The following is a 25493-nucleotide window of genomic DNA, read 5'->3' on the forward strand; positions in this document are numbered from 1 at the left end:
ATGTGAAATGATATGTGTATATCTTTATCTGTAAAATAGCAATCATATTAAACAAACTCAGGAAACCCTGTAGTAATTGCTCTTATGCTTAACAGGAATAAGACTTTATAAGAGGGAACAGAGTCTTTCCCTTAGTTTTTCAGAAGCTGATTAAAGAAGAACATTGCCATAAAACATAATTAAATTATGGTTTAAATTGTTTCTACTTTTAAGTTCCTGTTAAAAAGAAATTCCTTTCTTGATATACAGTAGTTCTCACAGAGATGTGAATATTCCTCTACTCTGATGAATAAACTAATATATCTAGAATAAAGAGATGGGGCAGATAATCATATCCCACATATTGAAAAGTCTTATGAATAACTCAAGTTATCCATAAAGCAACTCAGTACTTGCATCAGAAGCCAACTAGTAACCAGTGCAACTCAGAAACTAAAGGAGTCACCTGGGCAAAGAAAGGCATTCCAATAGTCATTTATGATGGTACATTCAGAATCTGTTTTAGTTTCTGAGCGGTCTTCAAGGGTAACCCCATGTTCAGTGTGTTGCAGTTATCTATAATACACTGACTTCGCTCCAGAGATACTTCAAATAAACGTGGAAAGATTTTGATTGTCATGTGATATCCTGGAATGAGAAGAAAACTATTTAAGCCTACAGGACAAATCTGCTTTAAAATAAAACCTGCTCAGGTTTACTGTTTACTGTTTAGCAGCAGTGGCTCTTTAGGTCACCAGTTAGTGTGGTACTGCATCATTAACCATTCTGATTATGGGAGCTGCATGTCAGCAACAAAATGCAGTCAGTTCTGCTTTCCATGAAATAGGATTCACGTCAATTTGCCAATAGCAAATTATGAACAATATATGGCCACGCCTGGTCTTTCCACTAAGCTGTCTAGACATACAACATCGCTAACGAATCTAGAAAGGCAAGGAACACGATCGGCCACCACTCAGGCAGGTTAAGTGCCAGCAATTTCAAAACTCTAGCCAGAATGCCCAGAACTAAAATGGCTGACAATTAAAATAATGTAGATAACAGGGTTGAACGCATGCGCCGAAGAAAATTTGCCCGTGTCCAAGATGGTCGCTCAAGCAACAGTAATATTACCATAGAAAATAGAAGGACTTTTTTTTCTTTTGAACGTTCTGGAAGTAGTGCTCTCTATGGCACCCCGAGGTTTGGCGATCTCTATGGCATCGGGAGCTGCGTCTTCGCAGGGGGTGGATGGGGGCTGCCGGAGCCCCCCCGCTCCCGGCTCTCAACGGGCTACCTGAGTGTGGGGTCGCGTGAAGATGCCCCTGGGCGAGTACATTTTAGTGCGGGTTGTGGGGAAGGGCAGCTACGGGGAAGTGAGCCTGGTGCGGCACCGGCATGACGGCAAACAGGTAAGAAGAAGGGGGGTTGTTGGGAGAGGGACTCCGCCGGAGGGTCCGGGACGCGTGTTGCGGGGAGCGGGGGCACAACGCGACGCTTCCCGAGGACTCCTTTTCGCTCTCGGTCCCTCCCTCCCTCCTTCCCTCCTTGTCTCCGGAGGCCTTCGCGAGGACGGTGGCCCGTGCGAGTCGCTGGTTGCTTTTGCTCTCCGACCAAAAGGGAATTTAAAAAACAACTCCGCGCCACAAAGTGGCGGTTTCTTTTCAGCAACAGGCGTTGCTCCGTGTGAAAATAGGATCCACCATCCTTTCCACACCTAGAATGCTGCATCCAGTTTGGGTCACCACCATGTAAAAAATATATAGGGCTGTAGAAAGAGTGCAGAGAAGAGCAACAGAGATGATTAGGGGACCGGAGGCTAAAACATATGAAGAACGGTTGCAGGAACTGGGTATGTCTAGTTTGATGAAGGACTAGGGGAGACATGATAGCAGTGTTCCAATATCTCAGGGGTTGCACAAAGAAGAAGGAGTCAAACTATTCTCCAAAGCACCTGAAGTAGGACAAGAAGCAATGGGTGGAAACTAATCAAGGAGAGAAGCAACCTAGAACTAAGGAGACATTTCCTGACAGTTAGAACAATTAATCAGTGCAACAACTTGCCTCCAGAAGTTGTGAATGCTCCAGCACTGGACATTTTTAAGAAGATGTTGGATAACCATTTGTCTGAAGCGGTGTAGGGCTTCCTGCTTCATCACAGGGTTGGACTAGATGACCTACAAGGTCTGTTCCAACTCTGTTATTCCATTTTATTCCTCTCGTTTTGAAATTTATTATCAAGGATGCCCACGCTCGTTTGTTGGTTGAGTGCTACAATTCTTTCCCATTCTATCCGCATCATTCAGTCTTCAATGGATTTATCCTAAGAAGGGTGACTCTTTCCAAATTCCATAATTTTACGGTTCATTCCAAAACGTTATTTTTCTTGCAAGACCAGTTTTTATTCAGGACATTAGTAAAGATATCTTTAAATGACACCTAAATTAGATTTTATTAAAGCTTTAAATAATCTGGAAATCTAATCAGGATATATTTTTTCATTTTGTGTCTAATACAATATATAAAATCTAATACTAATATATAAAATTGATATGTGTTTAAGGAGAAGAAAACCAGTCCATAATTCTTGATATAGAGATTCCAAGATTTTGATAAATGATAAACAATTCATTTACATATTTAAAACCTTATTGATTTCTGGTTTTGTAAAGCAAATAACAAATATATTAAAGCAAAAAAAGGGCAACAGTGAAATAACTTTTTATTATATGCAGTCAGTGTGCCCTTATCAATTTTACATTTCCAGCATGAAGTTTGAAAAGCAAGCCATATGCTAAGGCATCCAGAAAAAAATATTGGAACTACATTTCAAAACTGCATTTGAGGATTGTCTGTCTTTTTTTACACTAATTCTAAAACAAGGATACCAAATTTAGTACAGAAATTTTTTAAACAAATCTCATTTAAATTATTAAATTAAGTGCAGTCTGAATTAAATGAATGTTCTGTATGTCGGCAGACATGTCCTTCTGGGATTTGGGATATAGTTTGTACTTTTGAAGAATCAGACTGGCAGACTAGAGATGTTCTTGGAACTATTATTGGTCCCTAGAGAGAATATGTCTGTGAGAAATACCTTTGGCTAACATACAGTTTTAACAGAGCCCTTTCCTTGAATGGAGATTTAACCGTGTATTAATGGCCCTAGAGTCACATTTATTTTAAGGTGTTGTATTTTCTACTTGCAAAAATTATTTGCTTTCCTTGAAAAATGTAAAATTTTGCCAGGTGAATAATGCTACACCTAGAGTTCTGACAGAGGTTGACATATCACTTATACTATCAGGCTACTTAGCAATTACTTTTTATATAAAGTTCCAAATTTATTTGTTTCTTGCATCCTTCTCTTCCTCCTTCATACATATTGCTTTTGCAGGTGGGCAGGTTTTTATTTTTAAAAATTCATCTCGTTTCTCATGTAATTTTAATAGTGTTAGCTGAGTTTGTACAAAACAGCCCCATGTGGTTGATTGTCAGGTTTCGGTGCTATCTTAAATAAACGCTGACAGTTGATATTTAGATTTGTTTTATTTATAGTAATATTCTTTTTTTTAAAAAAGATTAAGCCTTCTTTTTGTTTCTGCAGTATGTTATCAAAAGGCTGAATCTTAAACATGCCTCAAGCCGTGAGAGAAAAGCAGCAGAGCAGGAAGCCCAGCTATTGTCACAGCTGAAGCACCCAAACATAGTCACCTATAGAGAGTCCTGGGAAGGAGATGATGGCCTGCTTTACATTGTCATGGGCTTCTGTGAAGGAGGGGATTTATATCATAAACTGAAAGAACAGAAAGGACAACTTCTTCCTGAGTCTCAAGTGGTGGAGTGGCTTGTTCAGATTGCTATGGCACTGCAGGTACTTAACCTCCAATCAGTTCTGATATCACTGAATTTTAGCATGAATTGATTTTAGTCGTTTTATCATTTTCTAATGTGTTCTAGGAAGCCTATTGCTAGTTTCCATGGATATTTGTAATGAGCATAGAAAATAATGAATATATTCCTGATGTACTTTTGATCATCTTATTAATATCTACAGAGTCAACAAAACTGATTGGTAATAATGGCTACCCAGCTTGACAGATTTATTTAATGTATTCCCGTCCCTCTGCAAGGAGCTCATAGTTTATTAAATAATTGTTTTTTTTTTTGTCATGCAGTAGTTCAGGAAAATAAACTTGATATGTAATTTATGAGTTCCAATATTTTATTTTTCAGTATTTGCATGAGAAGCACATTCTGCATAGAGATCTCAAAACTCAAAATGTTTTCCTGACGCGTTCTAATATTATCAAAGTGGGAGATCTAGGAATCGCCAGAGTGCTGGATAATCAGCATGATATGGCTAGTACTCTAATTGGCACTCCTTACTATATGAGCCCTGAGTTGTTCTCTAACAAGCCTTACAATTACAAGGTAAAGTATATCATATAAATGAACTTAATCTCTTAGGTATCTATCTTCAAGTAACCAGTCCACATTATTCTTGAGATAAGGCATTGCCAGTTAAATACACTCTATCTGGGCTGCCAGCAATCAGACAACCAATATATTGCAGCAGAGAGCCAATGATTTGTATTTCTTTGCTATCCTTATGGTTGTCTGAATTTTTGTAGCTACCGGTAGTATACCTGTTTATAGTGAAACTACAAACTTAAAGCAGGACAAGAAAAACTTTACAAAGAAAAAGCAGAGACATTCCCAAAGACAGAAACTGCTAAGGAAATTTAATATGCACAGTGAACCTAGAATGTTGATTGTCTTTTGAAGAGAAAAGAAAAAATTGCTGGATAGTGTAAATGGGATGGGTTATTCTGGAAGAAGGACTAGTGGAAGGTCTGGAAAGCAACAATTTGAAACATGTCCTATTTGTTAATTTCTGATGAATCTTCCTGATACTTTTCCTATTCTACTCCCTATAATTTATTTCAAACGTATCTTATCAGATTCTCTGAAAAAAGTTTACATTATTTTCATAATTCTAGTGAATAATTCTAGTGAATTATATTAAAAAATATTCCATTTATAAGTAGTTATCTAGAGCAGCGGTCCCCAATCTTTGCGGCTTGGCAGTCCAGCTGAAGGGGGGAAAGGGGAACCAGGCCGCTCAAGTGGCAGGCTGACGTGCATGCACATGCACACGCAGCTTAACTATGTATGCATGCATGCTGGCCTGCTGCTCATGTGAGTAGAGTTGTGCGCGCATGCCCACCGGCCCACCACTCATGCGGCCCGGTTGCGAATAAACCATGGCCTGGTAGTGGCCTGTGGCCCTTGGCTAGGGACTCCTGATCTAGATGGAACAAAAATAGACAATTTGATATATTGGAATTGGAACCACATCAGAATTTTCAAAAGCTTCATTGTCATCTCCAATTCACCACAAAAGAGGAGAGATTAAGATATTCGATTTATGGAGCACCTGTGCAGGCAACATGTACCTCATTTGATTTTATTTGAATGGCTTTTCAAAAATATATTATTGTGCTTTGTTTGCTTTTACAGTCTGATGTTTGGGCCTTGGGTTGCTGTGCATATGAAATGGCCACCTTGAAGCATGCTTTTAATGCTAAAGACATGAATTCCTTGGTTTATCGAATTATTGAAGGAAAGGTATTTTTTTTATCTAATATTTACTAGGCTTCCTTCAGATACAGAATTTCCAACTTGTTATTCTGTGCTTGAGAAAACTACATAGAGAATAAAGAAACTTGCAAGTCATATTGAAGTATGTCCTGTTAAATACGGGAAATCCTTTTCAATGAAGGATTTCAAGGATGTCTCCAAATAACCAATTGGTAGCCAATGTTGAGTAAGTTTGATAAATATTGTTTTCTTTGTGTTGGCATAAAACGCATTTGTCATGGATGATGAATGCAGCACCATACATAGCAATTTATTTCAAAAACAATTTGTTTCAAATAACTAATATTACATTTTGCTTAGGTTTCGAACATATAACTAATCTGATAGTCACATCTGTTAAATTTCCTAATATCTCATTATTCCTGAAATAATGAATTTATCTCAGGAAAATTCATTTCCCCATATTTTCTCTCAGATTCCCTAGCAATTATACAGGTTGTCCTTAGTTAATTATGGTAATTGGGACTGGAATTTCCATCACTAAGCCATGTGGTCATTCAGCTCAACAGCATGTGACTGCATTGCTTAGCACTCTCCATTGCTGTCATTAAGTGATGAATCAAAGTCCTCCTCACTTCTTGCTGACTTCTAGCCAGCAAAGTCAATGAGATGTACAAGGGGTCAGCAAGATGCAATGTGAGCATAGTGGGGCTAGGAATTGTTGCAGGAAGGGAGATACTTCTGAATTTCTCTGTTGGCTTCCCCATTGACTTTCCTTGTGGGAAGCTGGCAGGGAAGGTTGCAAATTGTGATCACATGACTGCAAGATGCTGTAACTGTCATAAGTGCCAGTTGATTGTCAGATGCCTAGATTACAATTACGTGACCAGGTGTGTGCTGGGAAGGCTGGAACATCGAGGACCAGTTGTAAGTACCAGTTATTCAGCATTATCATAAAACATTAGTGTTATTCTAACAAAAGAAAGCAGCATTTAAATGCCATCATGACTTATTTTTATTCATTTATTCATTTGATTTATATGGACGCCTACCTTACACATTCCAGGTAGTTTACAATAAAATAAATACAATACAGTACAATACAATACAATACAATACAATACAATACAATACAATACAATACAATACAATACAATACAATACAATACAATACAATACAATACAATACAATACAATACAATACAATACAATACAATACAATACAATACAATACATAGAAGCACAGTATAAAAATAAAAATTCTTAGCCAAGCATCATTAAAAAAAATACCCAAAAACCATCAGCCACAACCAAGAGAACAACTCCATGACACATCTGGAGCCTCAGGCCTGGGCACAAAATTGTTTTCAGGGCTTTTGAAAAATCAACAGGGCTGGAGCCAATCTAATTTTAGTAGGGATGATGTTGCACAGAGTAGGCATCATGGAAGAAAAGGCTCTCCTCGGCAGTTGACACTCCTTAGCTGATTGAACACAGAATCTGTTCCTGCCAAACTGGGTGGAATGAGTAGAAATAATTCAGAGAGACAGTTCTGAAAATAATAGTCCGAAGCCATGAAAGGCCTTAAAAGTAACTTCCAGGTTTTTGAATTGCAATCTGAAGCAACTGGAAGCCAATGAAGCTTGTAAAGCAGAAATGTCTTATGCATCGAGAAAACTAACACCATTAATTCTCCACGCTACAACCAAATTCTGCATCAGCTGAAGCTTTCAAATGTTTTTCAAGGGCAGCGAGAGAGGGAGCACAGACTTTATACTCTACCTCTTTTACATTTATACCTTGAACAGTTAATGGCCCTATGCAGAAATGATATACAGTTTAATTAGATGTACAAGTCAGAAATAGCTTGAGACATTTCTGCCTGCCACACTCAGATTGGATAATATGTGCAACAGTTGAAGAATTGTTAGGAAACTATTGAAAAATTGGTAGGAGCAACCATCTTGGTTTGTTTTGTGAGACTGGCTACTGCTGACTTCTGTCCATCCATCCATCCAATTCATATGGGCATCTCATAAGCAAGTGAAGATGGGCAGCATTGTGATCTAAAGAATGTCATTTAAATGGAAGTGCTCTTCCTGCTTCAGTTGTTAACATGTCATTTGAAATGGGACTATTCCCTTACATTTGTGATGTACTCTAGAAGAGAGGGAAAGAAGCAAAGTAGGAGCAGCCATTTAGTAGGAGAAAAATAACAGTAGTCTATGTACATGTGACAGGAGCAGCAAACAGGAGCCTGAGTGGCGTAGGAGGCTAATGCCTCCTACTAAGGCAGCATTTAACATCCAGCTGCCTGCAATTACTGCGAGTTCAATTCTCACCAGGCTCAAGGTCGACTTAGCCTTCCATCCTTTTTAAGGTAGGTAAATTGAGGACCCAGTTTGTGGGCGCAATAAACTGACTTTGTAAAAATATACAAAAGTATGAAGGCTATTGCTTAACGCACTATAAGCCGCCCTGAGTCTCCGGAGAAGGGTGGCATGTAAATCAATCAATCAATCAATCAATCAATAAAACATTGAACACTGTTTGAATTGTTTGAAAATTGAGTGTACCTTGAGAACAAGCCAATTTCACATTGGGAATATTTCTTCCAAGGCTTTAGCAGAACAGCAATCAGTTATCTATTACCAGCTGGGTTTCTTATGAAATGTTTAAAAGGTTCCAGACAATTATATTTCTTGATGATATTAGTTGCTACAGCCTGTTAGACGTTCTAGCCCTATTTTTCAGCCTCTTTCAGAAAGGTGTTGCCAGAACTTTGGTTAACATGCAAAGTAAAAGGAGAAAATGTTATGAAGAAATGCCTTAAGCTCATGAAAAGTGTTCTTTTTTTCATCTGTGTTCTTCTTTTAACAGCTGCCACCAATGCCAAAAGATTATAGCATTCAGTTGAAAGAACTGATAAGAACAATGCTTAGTAAAAAGCCAGAGGAGAGACCCAGTGTCAGGAGCATATTGAGGCAACCATATATCAAGCAGCAAATCTCTCTGTTTTTGGAAGCTACAAAGACGTAAGAAATGTTTAAATGAAAAATAATTTGAAGCAAAGTATTTAGTGTTATCATTGGTGTTGCACCATCCTGGGGTTCATATACTGGCTTTGATAATGGATTCTTGAGACAAGGTTGACTTGGAAACCCAGCCCATTTTTATTATACACGTTAGACAGAATAAAGAAACACTTAGTAAACCTTAATTTCGTGTTACAGCCCAAACCAAAGCTCCTTATATATTAGCTGGTAGCCACCAAACCTGATTCCTGCTCATATGGAACTTTTGGCGATTCAGATAGCTATTCCAGGTGAGTGTGAGAATAGCAAAAGCTTATGCAAGTCCAAAGTGAGCATAGGAGTGACTTGTCAGAAGACTGGATCACATCCGTATGCCGCAGTTCAATATTATAGGTCATGATGCTGGGACCCTTCTGAAGAATTAGAAATAAAGAGAAACCAAAAGCCCCCTTCCTTGCTGCTGTCTTGCTTGTGACCAAAGCATCAGTTGTGTATCCTAATCAATTTGAAATATCCACTCATAGCAATTGAATGGCATAGGTTAACCATAGTAACTGGGGAAGAAGCCATCTCCTGTCTTATTTGGAACTCTTCAATCTCTCAGCGTTTATTTATTTATATGGAATTAGTCTGGTCTACAAGTTGATAGTTATTTTCTTAGAACTCAGTTTAATTCAAAGGTCGACTTAATACTAGAGCTAGCTCTAACAAAAGGCAGTATTGTAATGAGTGATAGTGTAAGGCTTAAGAAAAAGTGTAAGTGGGTTTGTTTCAGGGGCTGTATGATGTCTTCAGCATCAGTTTGATTCTATATCATGTTGGCTCGTAATTATTTTAAATACTTTGTGCTTTTTACTTTATGTTGTGTTGTGCCTCAATTATTTATTATGCAAAGATCTAACTAAATTTATTCTCCAATTTGAAGAATATTTTCATATCTCAGAATTTTATAAAAAGTTTTCAAGCAACTAAATATTGAAAGAAGGTTTATCTGTGAAAAGAAATATAAAGGTTAATTTTCACTGACTGCCCCTCGAGCTTGGTGCAGAATAGGGTAAACCTCTACAGCAGTACAGGAAATAAATCCAAGGGCTACAGGGAAAATGAGAACAATGATAGGGTTTCATAGGAAGTAATACTTTTATGTTTGGCCATTCTTGAGATGTTGGATTTAGATGCCCTGTTGATCTAACCAACACATTCTTGAAGGTAATAGTCTTTATTGTCATTGTACATCATGTATACAATAAAATTGGTTAATTAGGTGGCTAATTAAACCATATTTCACAAATGTTTATGACTTGAGAAGCAGTTTTGTATCTAAAATAATATCCATATTGCTGCACATGCAGGTCTTCAGAAAAAGTAAACCTATACAAACCTATGTTTTGGCAAAAGGTATTTTAAAATCTGTAAATTTTAATTTGTAAATCTGATAACATATCTTCTTGCTTTTTTCCTTAAAGAAAAACATCTAAAAATCATAAGAAAGTATCTGAACCCAAACCTCAGGAATCTTCAGAGAAAACTGAATTAAAGAAAGAAAGTACAGAACCTCAGAAGCTTCCAAATGAATTTTCAAAGAAGTCCAATGGGGCAAGTTATTATTTTAGCTTGGTAGCCAGAATGGGTGGGACAGAAAAAAAAGCCCATGGTCAAATTTAATGAAATGAAAATTTTGTTTCAAATTAAGGAGAAAGAATACCAATTAATTCTTAGTACTTCCATCTGTCCCCCCCCCCCATAATGATACCCATTTAAATTCTCTTCAATTGGAGATGCAATGTCAGTTGCCCTAAGGTGTTGGGCATTACCAAACTACAGAAATTGCCACTGAATTGTAATTTACATGTCACCGAAGAAAATTCTGAAAACCATGGAGACTAATGAATTAACTGCTTCCGTTTAAAATACATGTAAATTTTGCTCAGTTCCTACCCTGTTCTTTTTCCTGTGCTAGTCACTGTTCAGAGTTCAGACCCTGACATGCCACTCAAAAGTGAAGTTAGCCTCTTGTTCTTCACAAAGTTGTTTACCCCTATAAGGCACGTGTCTACTCTAGAATAGTAAAACTAACCCTTAGAGAAGCCCTAAATGAGTAGAAGATAGAACTTTTTTTTTTTTTTTACATAGTGCATGTTACAATATCTTATTTGCTGACAGAATAGTATCTGACAATTTCCTTTATGGGAGTATGGAAAACTTGATGTAAATATTAAATTCTATAAACAGTTGATTTTCAAAAAATAAACAATAACAGGTGGTGCAATACTTCTAATAGTGGTCATATAATCACTATAGCTATGTTGTGGAAGATGGGAATGGGGAAATAACATGAAAGAAAAAGATAGACATATCTTCTGGTGCTGCTTCATGGCAATCAGAGTCAGACCCCTTAGTGATCCCTTGGTAACACAGGGAAAGAGTTGGAATTAATAAGTAATTCCAATGTATCCTTCTTGCCTTAAGTTCCCATACCTGCCCCATCACAACATATTGTTACAGTAATACTGTAATAATCTTATAATATAATATTAATAAGTTGAAATACCACATCCCATCTTTTGCATATTCGGTCAGGTACCTGATTGAAGGACTTGAACCGACATAGATTGCAGATATTGGATCTTCATATGTCTTGGTCCTGTAAATAAGGACAGGGAAACCCACTTCTGCACCAACTAAGGCTATTGCAAGAAATATCAAACAGACTAACAGTCTGGTTTCTGTGTGACTGACCTTTTCCATCATTTGTGCACCTCCCATATGACTAAGAGGTCTTTTGTTGTTGTTGGTTAAGCCACTCCGGCATTATACTATTCTAGTAAAACATGCCATGTCTTTCCTCAGTCTTCAGTCCATCCCGTGCAAAATATCATAGCTGGATCAAGTCAGATCAAAATAGATTACTGTAATTTTATGTTTACGTTTAAAATAATCTTAATAGAATTGGTGACTTAATTGTACTTCTTAATATTACAGAATGAAGATAAATGTTTAATCAATAATAAAACATTTGAAGTTTCTTCTTCAAAGAAACTAGCATCTGCACCTGAAAAAAACAGCAAAAATGGTTTGAATAGCTTAGATGTCTCTTTGGCAACAATGAGCAAAGTTGATATACTTATTGTTCCACTGGAAAAGAGAAACTCTGCAACCAAACAATTAGCAGAACATAAAGAATCTGAAAATGTACATATTCCCAATGAAGCAGAGCCTGAAAAAGCAAAAAATAGCCCAGAAATAAAGGAAGAAAATGTACTGAAAATGTCAAAGACTTGCCCAAAAACTGGAGATGTAGATGCTAAGGAGACAGATAATGGTGATGACACTACGAAAGTTCTGCATTCCATTTCAAAGATTCCATGTGTAAGCAATAAAGTAATTATTTTCAGTTTCATATATGTATATGTGTATGTGAATATGAATGAATTAGAAGATATACAGGCAGTCCTTGACTTACAATCATTTCTTTATGTTCAAAGTTACAATGGCACTAAAAATAGTGACTTATAACTGTTTTTCACACTTATGAATGTTGAAGCATTCCATGCTCATGTGATCAGAATTTGGATGCTTTGTAATTTGGATGCTAGCATATATTTATGATGGTTGCAGTATCCCGGGGTCATGTGATCATCTTTTGCGATCTTCTGACAAACAAAGTCAATGGGGAAGCCAGATTCACTTAACAACCATGTTACTAACTTAACAACTGCAGTGATTCACTTAACAACTGTGGCAAGAAACATCATAAAATGGGGTAAAACTCACTTAACAACTGTTTTGCTTAGCAACAAAAATTTTTAGTTCAATTGTGGTCGTAAGTCAATGACTACCTGCAAATCTATTGAAAATGTGATTGAATTCTGAAATGCTGGTTTCTGCTGTTTCAGTAACTCCTAGTGCTAAGCTTGTGTCATGACTTGATTCTGGACATAAGTTTATCCTGTATTATTAGTTGGTTTTGCTCTGTTGGAACAGCTCCTTTTCTTCAGGTAAAGCAGTGCAGATTTCTTCTACAGCACAAAGGTGTTTGAGGGAGACAGAACATCAGACATATTGGTGCTTTGCTAGTCTTAGATTTTTTATGAGTCATTGTTAATGTAGTAATATTGCTTAATATTTATTAATTGTGTCCATTGATTGGGATTTATATTTTTTAGAAATTTATTGTTATATAAATATTTATTTATTTATTTATTGAATTTATATTGCCACCTATTCACCCATGGTGACTCAAGGCAGCTTACAGAATATAAAACCACATTTAAAATAATAAAACTAATAAAAAGGATCAAATAAATTAGTATAGTATAATATAATAAAATCACCTCGGTGACAGCAGATCACACGAGCCATTTAATAGGCTCCATCTCGCTCTGGGTTCCCCAGGCCCTCTGGCAGAACCAGGTGTTCAGCGCCTTCCGGAAGAGTATTAGGGTGGGGGCCGTTCTAATCTCTGGGGGAATAGTGTGTTCCAGAGAGAGGGAGTCACCACAGAGAAGGCCTTTCTTCTGGGTCCCACCAGGTGTATCTCCCTCGGAGATGGGACCTGCAATAGTCCCTGCCTCCCTGCTCTGATGGCTCAGGTAGAAGTGACTGGCAAGTGACGGCCCCTCACATAACCTGGTCCCAAACCATGAAGGGCTTTAAAAGTGACAACCAGCACCTTGAATTGCACCTGGAAGCAAATCAGCAGCCAATGCAGTTCTCACAGGAGAGGTGATACCTGTGCACACCGGAGACTGCACAAAACTATGTGGGCCGCTGCATTTTGCACCAACTGGAGCTTCTGGATGCATTTCAAGGGCAGCCCCATGTAGAGTGTGTTGCAATAGTCAAGATGGGAAGTGACTAAGGCATGAGTGACTGTGAGTAGGGATTGTTGGTCCAGGAAAGGGTGTAACTGGCACACAACCCGCAGTCAAGGTTGACTCAGCCTTCCATCCTTTCTAAGGTAGGTAAAATGAGGACCCAGTTTGTGGTGGCAATAAACTGACTTTGTATAAATATATAAAAGTATGAAGGCTATTGCTTAACGCATTGTAAGCCGCCCTGAGTCTCCGGAGAAGGGCGGCATATAAATCAAATTAAAAAAAAAAAAAGTTGCACTAAGGCCTTCCTTACCACGACCTCCACTTCTCTTTGAGCAGGAGTTGTGAGTCCAGGAGAACCCCCAGATTACGCACAGGATCTGTTTGGGGATAGCATAAATACACTATGTTTTGTCACACAATCGGCCAGATGTTTAAACTGGATTTGGCATTTTTATCCATCAATTAAGTCCTCAAGGACCTGGGATAGGCAAGGGTTGCTTTATTGTTATGGTTTATGTATAGGTAAGTTACAGTTAGATTCTCAGTCTAAGACCAGTAGAAACTTAATAATTCAACTCTATCTAAGGACTTGGGAATTATTAAGGTAGCTAATTATTATTAGTTTGCAAATTGTGCATTCACCTCTCCCTTAGCATCTCTTCCAATTAGACTCTTTTCTTACTCAGCCTCAGACTTTTTGCTGAAAAGTCAGGTATTTTGTCTTGAATTCCCTTCCCAAATCTGTCTGCATTTAATTTATTTTTAATTTCTATCAGATAATCATTTTTGAGAAAGTGATAGCTTTTTTTTTCTAGGTAGAACAATTGCACTGTACTATTTATTTATCTTTAGAGGGCCATTAAATGAATATATATGCACTTATTTCAATGCAATTCAGATCTAAATATCTCTGAACCTTTTGTGATAAGATTTTGGGGCTTAAAACTATTGAGGACCTTTGCACAATTTTCCTAAAATAGGCAAACTGAATTTAAGCAAATAAACCTAATTTAAATTTTTAGATGTTTGTCCCACCTTGATAATTTTTATAAATAATGAAAGGCAACAAATATACAGTACATAATACTCATTCCTCTCCTATTTTTCCTAAAACTACCCTTCCAGATCTTGGAGGATTTGCTGGAATTAATCAGAAGTAAGTTAGACTAGAACATACCATATAGGATATCCACATACAGTAATTTTCCTTGCAATATTACAAAAAAGTTTTTCATTGTCATCTTCTAGGATAATTTGTCATTTTTTTACTTACTAGTTTGCCTTAGGTAAATGATACAGTATTAGTTTCGGCGTTCAGCTATTGTGTTTAGTGCCTAGCAGCTAATAGTTCTTTTACTCCCTTCAATAATGGAGATGTTGCTCTTTCAGCTTCCTAATGCTTATATGACATTCTACTTAATGTTATAATAGTGGATATTCATGAAAATGCAGCAAACTCTCTTTCCAGGGTCTGGACTGTACTGAGAAACTGCTAGTACCGATTGATCCTAGAGAAATTTTGGTAAGTATTTGAATTTTGTGGTCTGCAACACAAATATAATTATGCCAATGATTTATTTTAAAGTACAATGACAGGATTTTCTTCAAATACTTAAGTGAATTTAATTAAAATTAAAATATTTTTGGCTTTCTATTAACACTTTTGAACTAAGTGTATATACTTGATTCTGGACAGCATGGATTCAAATATTGTAAAGTAAGTGTATATATATATATTCGTAGAATGAAGCCTCCTGTGGAAACTCAGGAGAAGCTAAAGATCCCATTCTGCCTATAAGCACTCCTTGTTTTCGGCCTCAAGGATCGGTTCAAGAGCCTTCCTTGTTACGACAGCGACGGCATAAGAAGCAGAAGCAATCTGAGATCTGCTTAGACAAGGTAAAAATTAGGACAGAATTAGGAACTAAATTCAGTAGAATGCTAATATCTCTGGAAACAATTATATTGGTTAGAGAGCTATGGAATGGAATGTTCAATAAAAACAAATTCGATACTTTTTCCCAGGCTAAATATGAGGAAATCCAACATTAAAAAGTGGAAAAAAGATAGTGATATAAAAAAAATTGGGTGAAACCAGGGATATTGACTTTGGACCAATTGGTAACTCAGTGGCAATATTTACAGTTACAACAAAATCATTTTGATCAGCAGCATTTTCAGCTTCTGAGGCATCCAAGATACTAGAATGATTGTTTAAATCTTTTTTAAAAAAATTAAAAAACCCCTACCATTAGTTTTTATAGATATTTATGTTAACCAAGTATATGCAATTTAAAGTTCAGTTTAAAAAGCTTTCTTTTATAGGTTAGCACATTTCAGTATAAAAGCTGATGTTAGTTTGTAGCATATGTTGTAAAGAACTAAGTGGCAGAACATTTGCCTTTACTGGAACGATAAATGTATAATGTATTGTCTGGGTTGTTATGATACTCTACTTTATCTGTGTGAAAAGTGAAATGGAAGTGCTATTTGAATATTAATAAGTTGGGAATGAACTTCATGGCTGGATAACCTGTGATAACCTCCAGATGTTACTGAAATATTAATGGAAACATTCTGTATTGGTCGCGTTGAATAGGTTGCTGAAGGCTGTCATTCAGCACTATCAGCACAGTCACCAGCCCTGTCCTTGTAGAATCCTTCCACGCATTCTTGAATGAATGCAAATCTCATACTGTACCTGATTTTGGAAGAAACCTTTTATAAAGGTGCTGTTTCTCCTGTTAAGATTGCAGCACTTGGTCCTCGGCAACTGCCCACTTTTCCTGATGTGAATGTAAAGACAAAAGAAGTTATCACAGACCATCAGCATGCTGCAAATGTTCTGAAAAAATCAAAAAGCTTTGAAGTAGAACATTCCAAGGTTTGTGCCAAATATCTTTATGTACAGCATGTCATTTATTAAAAAGAAATTACTCAATTTGGATATTTGGATATATGCCAATCTGGTGTAACATTACCAGAACTGTGTAGAACTATTTAAAATAGGATTACAAAGTAATAGAGCAGTGTAGTTCTTTCCCAGAGTGGCTTCATCAGTTTTGTAGAAGAAATGAAAAGGAATGTCTAATGACCTATCACTTAGTTGTGAAATGTTAATTTCTTTCAATAAGGATGTATCAGCATATATCGATATCAGTATATATGATCAATAAAAAGATACAGAGTTTACTATTTTTTTACTTTTTGTCCTTTCAAAGGATCGCCCGTTATCAGCTCGAGAAAGGAGAAGATTAAAGCAATCCCAAGAAGACATGCTTTCTTCTGGTAATAGTTTTCTTTGCTGTGAAGTCCGTAGGGCTCTCTGAGCTTGGTTGGTGGCTTGATAACATTTTTGGTGCTAGAAGAGAATGGGGTTTGCTCTCTGTTTTTATATAATAGCTTGCCCTGTCAGTGTTGAGATTTTTGTTTTTTTCCTTGGTTAGGCTTTTGTTTATTGCTTGATTGTTTATCTGGTGCTAAGTTTTCTTTGCCTCCTCTTTACATTTTACTTCCTTATATTCACATAGATACATACACCTTATCTATGACAAATTTTCAGTAATCTCTCAAAGGGGCCTTACTGTAACAGCAAAAATCATGTCCACAAATACATTTCTTGGCACCTCTTGGTCTCTTTCTGTCTCCTGAAGTTATTTCTTAAGGCTGCTTAATTTAATTGAAAACTTAAATGAGGATCTGACATGCTGAAGTCTTGGAAAATAAAAACATTGGATAGTTACACTCAATGTTTTTAAAAAGATTCACAGCTGCCCAGAGAAAAAAGTACCCAGAGAAGCAGGAAGGAGCATCATCAAGTATAAAAATGTGGCAGAGAATATTTTATTGCATGGAGAATGTGGGAAATGATGGATAATCTCTTATTTCTGCTGTGTTTTTCTTGAATGTAAAGGTTTCTGTAACAAATGTAAATTCATTTGTTTCATGTTGGTGCTGTATTTTCTCTCTTTGTGGGCTTCATCAATTTGCCCTTTGTAAAGTGAATAGTGAGAGGGACACAAGGCCTTGATTCTACTTTTAGTTTCCAGGCTACTTTACCTACTGTACTAGCCTTCATAATCTGCTGGCTAGAAATAGGCATGTCTTTGAACAATGAGTTGATGTTTTGGATCTGTTGTCTTTGGTACTGAGGTTTTTGACAAATTCCCTTCCTTTTCATTTTTATCAATTTGCTTTCTGGGAAATGCATACTTTGTGGCTGGCCACAATGATCACATCAATTACTACAGGAATTGGAAACTAAACTTCCCCTTCATTATAGTTGGAAAGATATCAACAATAGGGTGGAAGGGATTGAGGGATTAAGATGTAATGATTAAAATATCATGGAGGGAACCCAAATTCAAATCGTCTTCCAGCCATGGAAACTCAACAAGTAACACTGAGATAGTCAAATTTTTCACTCCAACCTACCTTAGAGTTGCTGTAGAGAAAAAAAGGATTGTATACTGCTTTGAATTCCTAGAAGAAAGGCAGGACAAAAATCTTGTACATGGCTGAATGTTAAACTGAACTGAAGAAAGATCTATTTTAGTTTGTCAGGTATTTGTTCCTACTGTCATAATAATGCATGTATGAAGTAAAATAAGAATAAACTTTACATACTTTTCATTGGTCCTTTTCAGGGCCTTCTGCAAGACGAATGTCTTATAATGCATCAACAGAAACAAAACTTCCAAAGGAAGACAGTTCTGTTCAGATTGCTCAGTTTACTTCAGAACCCAGCACTGATAAGGTAAGTAGTTGTCATATGTTAAGTATAGTAACAATTTACAATATTGTAGAATATTAAAAAAGGGATGTGTCTGCCATCAATACATGAAATTTCTACTACTTAGATTATTACCTCTAAGATTTCTACTGCTTAGATTATTATACTTCTGAAGAGAAACTTATTTTGGGAAATCTGCCATTTTTACAGCAGAGGCAGGGCATATCTCCCTCCCACTAAGTTTGGAGAAAGGTGTTAGAATTGTAGGCAAGTGAGAGAGGTTTCATCTATATGCAGCCACTCCCCTGTGCTAGCATCCCCACCTCAGTTCCACCTCAGATCATTAGGCATTAGATTCTCATGCAAGCGCAAATACTGTAAACTGTACATGTGAGGGATCTAGGTTGCCTGCTCCTCCTCCCCTCCCAAGTCCATGAAAAAATTGTTTTCCACGAAACTGATGACAAAAAGGTTGGGGACCGCTGTCTTTGAAGCTCTTTCCAATGAAATGGAGCTGTGACCCTTGTACCAAGTACAACTCACTAGCCTCGATGCCAGCCTTGGGATGGGGAAGGTAGGTGAATTGGCTAAGTAATTCAGGGTGTTTGGATAGAAGAAGCAATAAAATGCAATATGAGCCTTTTATAGTTCCCTGTAGCACAACCAACTTTGAGCTTCTCCTAAAACTTCTGTTAATGTATAATATGACTACCACAGCCAATATTAAAAGAAGAGAAATAGCTGATGAAAGACTAGTTAGGTGATTCTCTCAGCCCAACACACCTTACAGGGATGCTGTTATTCTAAGGGTTGCCTCGCGGTCCTTGTCTTCCTTTGTATACATAAGTAGCTTAATTCTTCTGCATTGGTCAAAACATCCTTTTGCCAAAGAATATTGCAGAAGTAGCTCACAGCACAGACTTTGGGGACTTCCTCATATAGGAGTTCCCCCCAGGTGGTTCTGATATGTCCTTCTGTAGGATGCCTATAGAAATATTATCATCATTGAAAGTAGCTAGTACTCTGCTATGCTTTCAAGTGCTGTCTTCTACAAAAGTATTTCATTAGAAACGTAAATGGAGCTTAATTCACATTGTTCTTTCACTGAGAAGCAAGAAAGAGAATTTTCTATTGAATTATGCCTATAGTGATTCTCTGTTTTCTTGTGCTTGAAAAATTGTCCTCAACAGAAGAAAAGCTTAACTGGTTGTTGCACTGAGGATGAACTGAGTTCTTCTACAAGTTCTATAGAAAAATCAGATGGAGATTATAAAGAAAGGTGGGTGTTTTCTGTCTGTAGTTATGGGTAGTTTACACATGTTAATCACATATATGGTTTGTTTGTTTATTTGTTTGTTTGTTTGTTTATTTATCATATTTATATGCTGCCCTTCTCCCGTAGGACTCGGGGCGGCTCACATGATAAAACAACACGACAATAAAATGATATTAAAATAATACAATTTAAAATCCCCAAACAATTAAAACTATATTTATTATATAAATATAACTATTGCTGTTTGTAAACCATTAGTGAATGATAAGTCCACTGTGAATATTAAGCCATAGCCAGTTACTGAATGCATTTGTGTTTCTGTATACACATGTGATATAGTTATGTCCCTAGTTCAAGACCCAATAAAAAATCATCAATAGCCAAGTTTAGGAAGTAGGTTACTCTGGTATAAAGACCTCCTCAGCATTAACTATTTTAAGATATCCTTTTAAAAGGAAAGTATAACCTAAAAATAACTGGGTTGAACGCAGCACATAAAAAATTAAAACTAGGAAATGATAATTCATTATTCACACCAGTAGTGGGTTCCTCTTACCTTTGCTACTGGTTCAGAACCGGGAGCGTGCACAGAGCATCCGTGATGACGTCCGGGTAGGTGGGCAGAGCCTCCCACTGCTGCCACTACTTGTTCGTCTGAACCGGGGCGAACAAGTAGAAACCCACCACGGATTCACACTTATAAAAATACTAGAACTGTGTCAAAGAGTTCTCTGTGTAGCTTTCTGTAAAATTACTGTGAAAATTCATACTATACAAATTCACATTATTTTTATATATAGTTTTGTTAAGAATCTCAGTACTCAGAATCTTCTGCATCTTTTTTACATTATCTTAATTAGAACTTGAAGCTTCCCCTCTCCCATTTGTTTTATGAAGAAAATTTGGAAATTTGTAGTTTTTTGCATAACAGTCTTTTTGATCGAGCCAACAGACAAATATCCCTAAACCCAGTACATGTACAGGTACTGGTAGTCCTCAACTTCGACCACAATTGAGCCCAAAATTTATGTTGCTAAGCGAGAATTTGTTAAATGAGTTTTGCCCCATTTTATGACTTTTCTTGTCACAGTGGTTAAGTGAATCACTGCAGTTGTTAAATTAGTAACACGGTTGTTAAATTAACCTGGTTTCCCCATTGACTTTGCTTGTCAGAAGGTCACAAAAGGCGATCACATGACTCTGGGACACTACAACCATCATAAATGTGAATTATTTGTCAAACATCTAGATGTAAATCATGTGACCATGAGGATGCTATAACGGTCGTGTGAAAAAGTCACTTTTTTCACTGATGTAACTTCGGTCACTAAGTGAACTGTTGTAAGTCGAGAACTCCCTGTATAGTTCATGTGCCATCGGCATGTATGGGAGTGTATTCTCCCTCTTTACTTCATAACAATAGTCTATTGCTCTCATACCACAAAACTAGAGGCAATCCTCGACTTAGCATTGGTTGTAACAACCATTCAGTTACGATAATCTTTAAAAAAAAGCGCCTTATATCTATCCTCGAAGTTATGACTGCCGTGTCCCCCTGATCATGTGATTGCAGTTCAAGTGCTTGGCAACCGACTCATTTAAAATAGGTTGTGGCATCTTGCAGCAACATAACCATGATTTGTAACATTTTTGCTGGATTCCAGCGTGGTTTACTTAATGGCTATGTAATTTGTTTAATGACCACAATGACTTGCTTTATGACTGTCATAAAAACAGTTGTAAAATTGAGTCCTGTCACATGGAGCTTCAACCTATGACCACAATGTTTTATGACTGAAATTCCAGGCCCAGTTGTATGTTGAGGACAACTAGTATGGTTTTGTGAAATCTTTTATTCTTGTCTTGCTCGCTCTTGGTTTATCTCCAACCCATTCCTCATTCTAGAGCAGGAAGAGAAAAATGACAAAACCCTTTTGGAAAATAAGATCTAAACCATACCTTACACAATTTTGTGTACTATACTAAGTTCAAATTGTTCACCATCAAAATTCTCAAATTGTGTATGATTTGGAGTATGCTGAAATATTTTCTTGTTTTGCAGAAAAAGTAATGAAATGAATGACTTGCTACAGTTGATGACACAAACACTAAAAATGGATAATATTGAAAGTTATTCACAATTTACAATGCCAACACCTGACTCACAGTTCAGGCTAAATAGGAAATATAGGGATACACTGATCTTACATGGGAAAGCAGCTGAAGAACCTGATGAATTTCAGTTTCAAGAGCTTCCTTCAGGTCTGTATGTTATGCTTGAAACGTTGATATTCAAATTAGATTTTCTGCTCTAGCGTTACCAACAAAAACATTTATTTTATTTTTTTTATTTTTTTTTATTTTTTTTTTTAATTTGATTTATATGCCGCCCTTCTCCGGAGACTCAGGGCGGCTTACAATGTGCTCAGCAATATTATTAAGTCAGAAGAAAAGCAACTCCGATTTTAAAGGTTCCGTTTAACCTATTCTATCTGCAGAAATGGAATAAGCACCAATTCTGATTATTTGGAATAGAATGCTGAATAAAATCTGAGAATCTCCAGAATATTGATCTGAATTAAAATGAAAATGTTTACACTTGATCTCTGCAATTATAATTGGCTTTATCTAATTGCCAGAAATAAAATTAAAAAAATAATGTATTTTATTATTTTATTAGATGTCAAGTCTGGTCCTCAGAATATTAGGAGATTGGTTGAGATTTTAAGAGCAGATGTAGTTCAAGGAATCGGGGTAAAGCTGCTAGAAAAAGTTTGTGATGCAATGGAGGAAGAGGATGAACAGAAAAGAGAGGTATGTTTTTTTGACACAACAAATGCCAAATCCAAGAATGTAAAAGAATTCCTAGAAACCTGGAATTCTGATATGGTAGATCAGAAATAATAGACTCACAGAAATAAACCCAATCTACAAACTATTCCAGCAAGATAGGCAGGAATAATCTTAAAATGAAATAATACAGCAAACCAAATTAAATAGATCAAGGTAGGTAGGGGAGGGACGAACTCCACAAATCCAATTCCCTTGTGCCAAAGCACTGATATTACTTAATTTGGCAGTGAAATGTTTGTAAGCTTAGTGAATACCAAGATACTAACATTTCAGCCTTAGCTGTACGTCTTAGTGTTTTACACTATTACCATCTTCGTGTTGCCATCAAATTGTTTTTTATGAATTCTTAATTGTGCAATTTCTCAAATATGTGCACTAGTTATCTGTGGATTTCATAGTGATCAGTTTTGCATATAATCTCTGCTTAAATGTACTATTCATGTTTGAATTACAATATTTTTTTTTCCCTCCTTTAAATAGCTATGTTTGCGGAAACTCATGGGAGAAAAGTATACGTCTTATAGTATGAAGGCTCGTCATTTAAAGTTCTTAGAAGACAATGTGAAACTTTGACAAATACCTCAGTTGAACTTTTTCTTCCTGAAAGAAAGACATTCAGTTTGTAACTGGATTGATTTTTAAAATTTTCCTAGATTCATTCACTTAGAAGATAAACCTTTTCCCATACTGTTTCTTGTTATCTATTGTGGATTGTGTATTTAGTTTATAAGGAGCAATACATGCTTAAAGGTAAGTTTGGGTAAGTGGGATTTTTTAAAATACTAGCAACAAGCAGCACTTTCTAATGATTTTGTCTTTTTAAAACATATTAAATTATTTTTGTTTCAATGTCAATCATCATTTAAAACTGGCCATCCTACATATAGTCAATTATGTATTTTGTTGGAATTCACTATTTTAGAAGAAAATTCAAGCATAGAATTTTCACTCAAGTAGAATAATTTTCAATTAACGTTGTGGTATAATGAAAAAAAAAAAACAATTCTATTCAGGAAAAGAACATAGATGTGATGCACCAATACATAAATACAGGAAAAGAATAAGGCTATGTGAAGACTTTAATGCTCTCTTAGCTTAATTGTTTGCTTCCAGGTGTTTCATTACCCAATTAGGTAACATCAGTGCTGTCGAGCATGTGGTGTGCTCCCTGTTTATACACAGTAGCTTGGCTTTGCCAGTGTTAGTGGGCAACACTCATTGTTAATTCCTTCATTAGGATATTGTTTTCTGCTTGTTTGTCTGGTGTTAATCCCTGCTTGTCTGGGTATTGGTCGTTGGAGATGTATTCTTTGTTTTCTTCAAATAAGCTCAGAGAGTACCAAGGACTCCAGAATTCAACCATGAACTACATATATTCTCTTCAGTTGGAATATATGTGTTTACATCTTTATCAACATATCTGAGAACCAATATTTTTTTAAACAATGGGTGTACTAATCTATTTATCCAATATTTACATATAATATTGGATTCATAGATTATGACTTTTTTTAAAAAAAGGTAAAAAATCTTGTAGGGCTTTTTATGTACTATTCTAACAAATACAGTAATACACACTTATCTGAGAAATCATTTTCATTATTTTTTGAATAAGAGGATAGGAAAACAACATAAATTGAGCATCTATTTTGCTTCAAACATAATGCTTACTATTTTAATAAACTTTGGGTTGTGATGGGATGTGTTTAATTAAATCATTTCAGATGTTAAACTTCATAGGAATCAAGTAGAATGATTTTATTACAAAAGGCTCTGAAGTGATAGAAATATTAGAAATTTATTCTACTAAATTTTTTTCTTGGTTGATTTTTAGTTTTATGAGACCAAATGGCAAAAGCTCTCTCAAATTTATAACATTTATTTATGTTGTACTGAAAAGCTAAGCATCAAGTAAAAATAATTTAATATCTTTAGAATTTGATTATACAATCAAGAAACTCAAACCTATTTTAGTCCTAGGCAACTCTAACTCTTATGGGACACCAGACCCTCTAAAACCCATTAACAATATATAATTGATTAAATCAAGTAAAATTAAATAATATTGTTAAATAAACGATCGCTGAGGCCAGTTCAAAAACTACAAATGGAAGCATCATTTCACCAAATGGTAACAGTTTTAAGGTTACGTGGGACTATGTCTTGATTGTAGAGGGAATAGCCAAGGAATCTGAATCAGTAGATGTAACAGTGAAAATAGTAGGAAGCAGAAACACTATTGTGCACAAAGGGCTAAAAATAATATTGCATAGTAACACCTGGCCCGAATTATAGCCAGTGTAGGGCTCCAAGAAGACAAGGAACCTAAGTCAACAAAAGAAGAGTAGAAAAGGAGAAAGCTGCTAGGAGGCTATAGCCTCCCCAATATTATACATCCCCAATATTACAGAAAATTTAATGATATAGAGATTTCAAGGAGACCAAAGGAAGAGGGTGAAAATTCTACCATTGCTTATTCTGCCAATGGAAATTCACTACCAGATCAAACATTTCTCGAAGTGGAAAGAGGTGTTATGTCCCCAAAATATAGTTGTTATACAAACTCAGTTGTTATATCAATAAACTTTCATACAAAACCTGGAAAACAGAGTTATTATCATTGTTCTTCATATTTAGGACCCAGATTGTTGGGGAAAATATGCTGACTCTGTAAACCGCTTAGAGAGGGCTGTAAAGCACTGTGAAGTGATATATAAGTAAGTGCTATTGCTATTGCTATTTTTAGGACATGCAGTAATAAATTTTAAAAGCAACAAATGCTTTGCCAATTCCCAGAATACCAGCATTTATCACAGAATGCGGATTATGGATTACAGTACAGATGCAGGAAAAGTATGCATCAATGATGGAGGTTAGATAATGCAGAAGAGTCCTGTCAGAAGGAAATTAAATACAAGTCATACATATGATATAAAAGCAAAATGGTTATAGCATCAAAACATCACTGAAAACAATCATTCTGGTATGGTAATCCACATATGCCTCTATAATCTTGGTCTAATTTAGTCATAGGTGATAAAATGGGATTACTATATCAAATTTAATTTGATCTTTCATGCTGGAATTTCTTTTGAAGTTCATCCACTCAGGAAAGATCACTGCAAATAAGGTCAGTTAGTGTTTAGAGAGGTTAACATAGTTGCTACTGTAGCTTTTAGATACTACTGTGATTT

General features: G+C 36.2%; 1 protein-coding gene across 4 annotated transcripts; it reads left to right on the forward strand.

Annotated features, from left to right (window-relative positions):
• The first annotated feature begins 1195 nt into the window (after positions 1-1195).
• On the forward strand, positions 1196-25165 carry NEK4 (NIMA related kinase 4). Of its 4 annotated transcripts, XR_011599990.1 has the most exons (17): positions 1284-1391; positions 3587-3853; positions 4216-4413; positions 5503-5610; positions 8464-8618; positions 10085-10214; positions 11601-11987; positions 14907-14960; positions 15182-15337; positions 16188-16322; positions 16660-16726; positions 18085-18194; positions 19361-19449; positions 21509-21708; positions 22127-22260; positions 22780-23049; positions 24937-25165. XR_011599990.1 is itself a non-coding variant. In XM_070937035.1 (16 exons), exons 1-16 carry the CDS (start codon positions 1299-1301, stop codon positions 22870-22872), a joined length of 2376 nt encoding a protein of 791 aa, XP_070793136.1. In that variant the 5' UTR covers positions 1196-1298; the 3' UTR covers positions 22873-23303. The 4 variants fall into 4 exon arrangements, 3 of the variants coding, with proteins under 3 accessions (XP_070793136.1, XP_070793137.1, XP_070793138.1); XM_070937035.1 differs by lacking the exon at positions 24937-25165 and having other exon boundaries at positions 1196-1391; positions 22780-23303; XM_070937036.1 differs by lacking the exons at positions 3587-3853; positions 24937-25165 and having other exon boundaries at positions 1196-1391; positions 22780-23303.
• The last annotated feature ends 328 nt before the right edge of the window (positions 25166-25493 follow it).

This window comes from Pituophis catenifer, unplaced genomic scaffold (assembly GCF_029215685.1).
Source record: "Pituophis catenifer annectens isolate HBS135680 unplaced genomic scaffold, rPitCat1.0.hap2 SCAF_2, whole genome shotgun sequence".
In the NCBI taxonomy this organism is placed as follows: domain Eukaryota; kingdom Metazoa; phylum Chordata; class Lepidosauria; order Squamata; family Colubridae; genus Pituophis; species Pituophis catenifer.

Coding starts and splice junctions, on each gene's coding strand:
- NEK4 (XM_070937035.1), top strand. CDS start 1,299: ATGCCCCTGGGCGAGTACATTTTAGTGCGGGTTGTGGGGAAGGGCAGC. Junction 5,611..8,463: donor ATCGAATTATTGAAGGAAAG/GTATTTTTTTTA, acceptor TTCTTTTAACAG/CTGCCACCAATGCCAAAAGA. Junction 16,727..18,084: donor AGAAGACATGCTTTCTTCTG/GTAATAGTTTTC, acceptor GGTCCTTTTCAG/GGCCTTCTGCAAGACGAATG.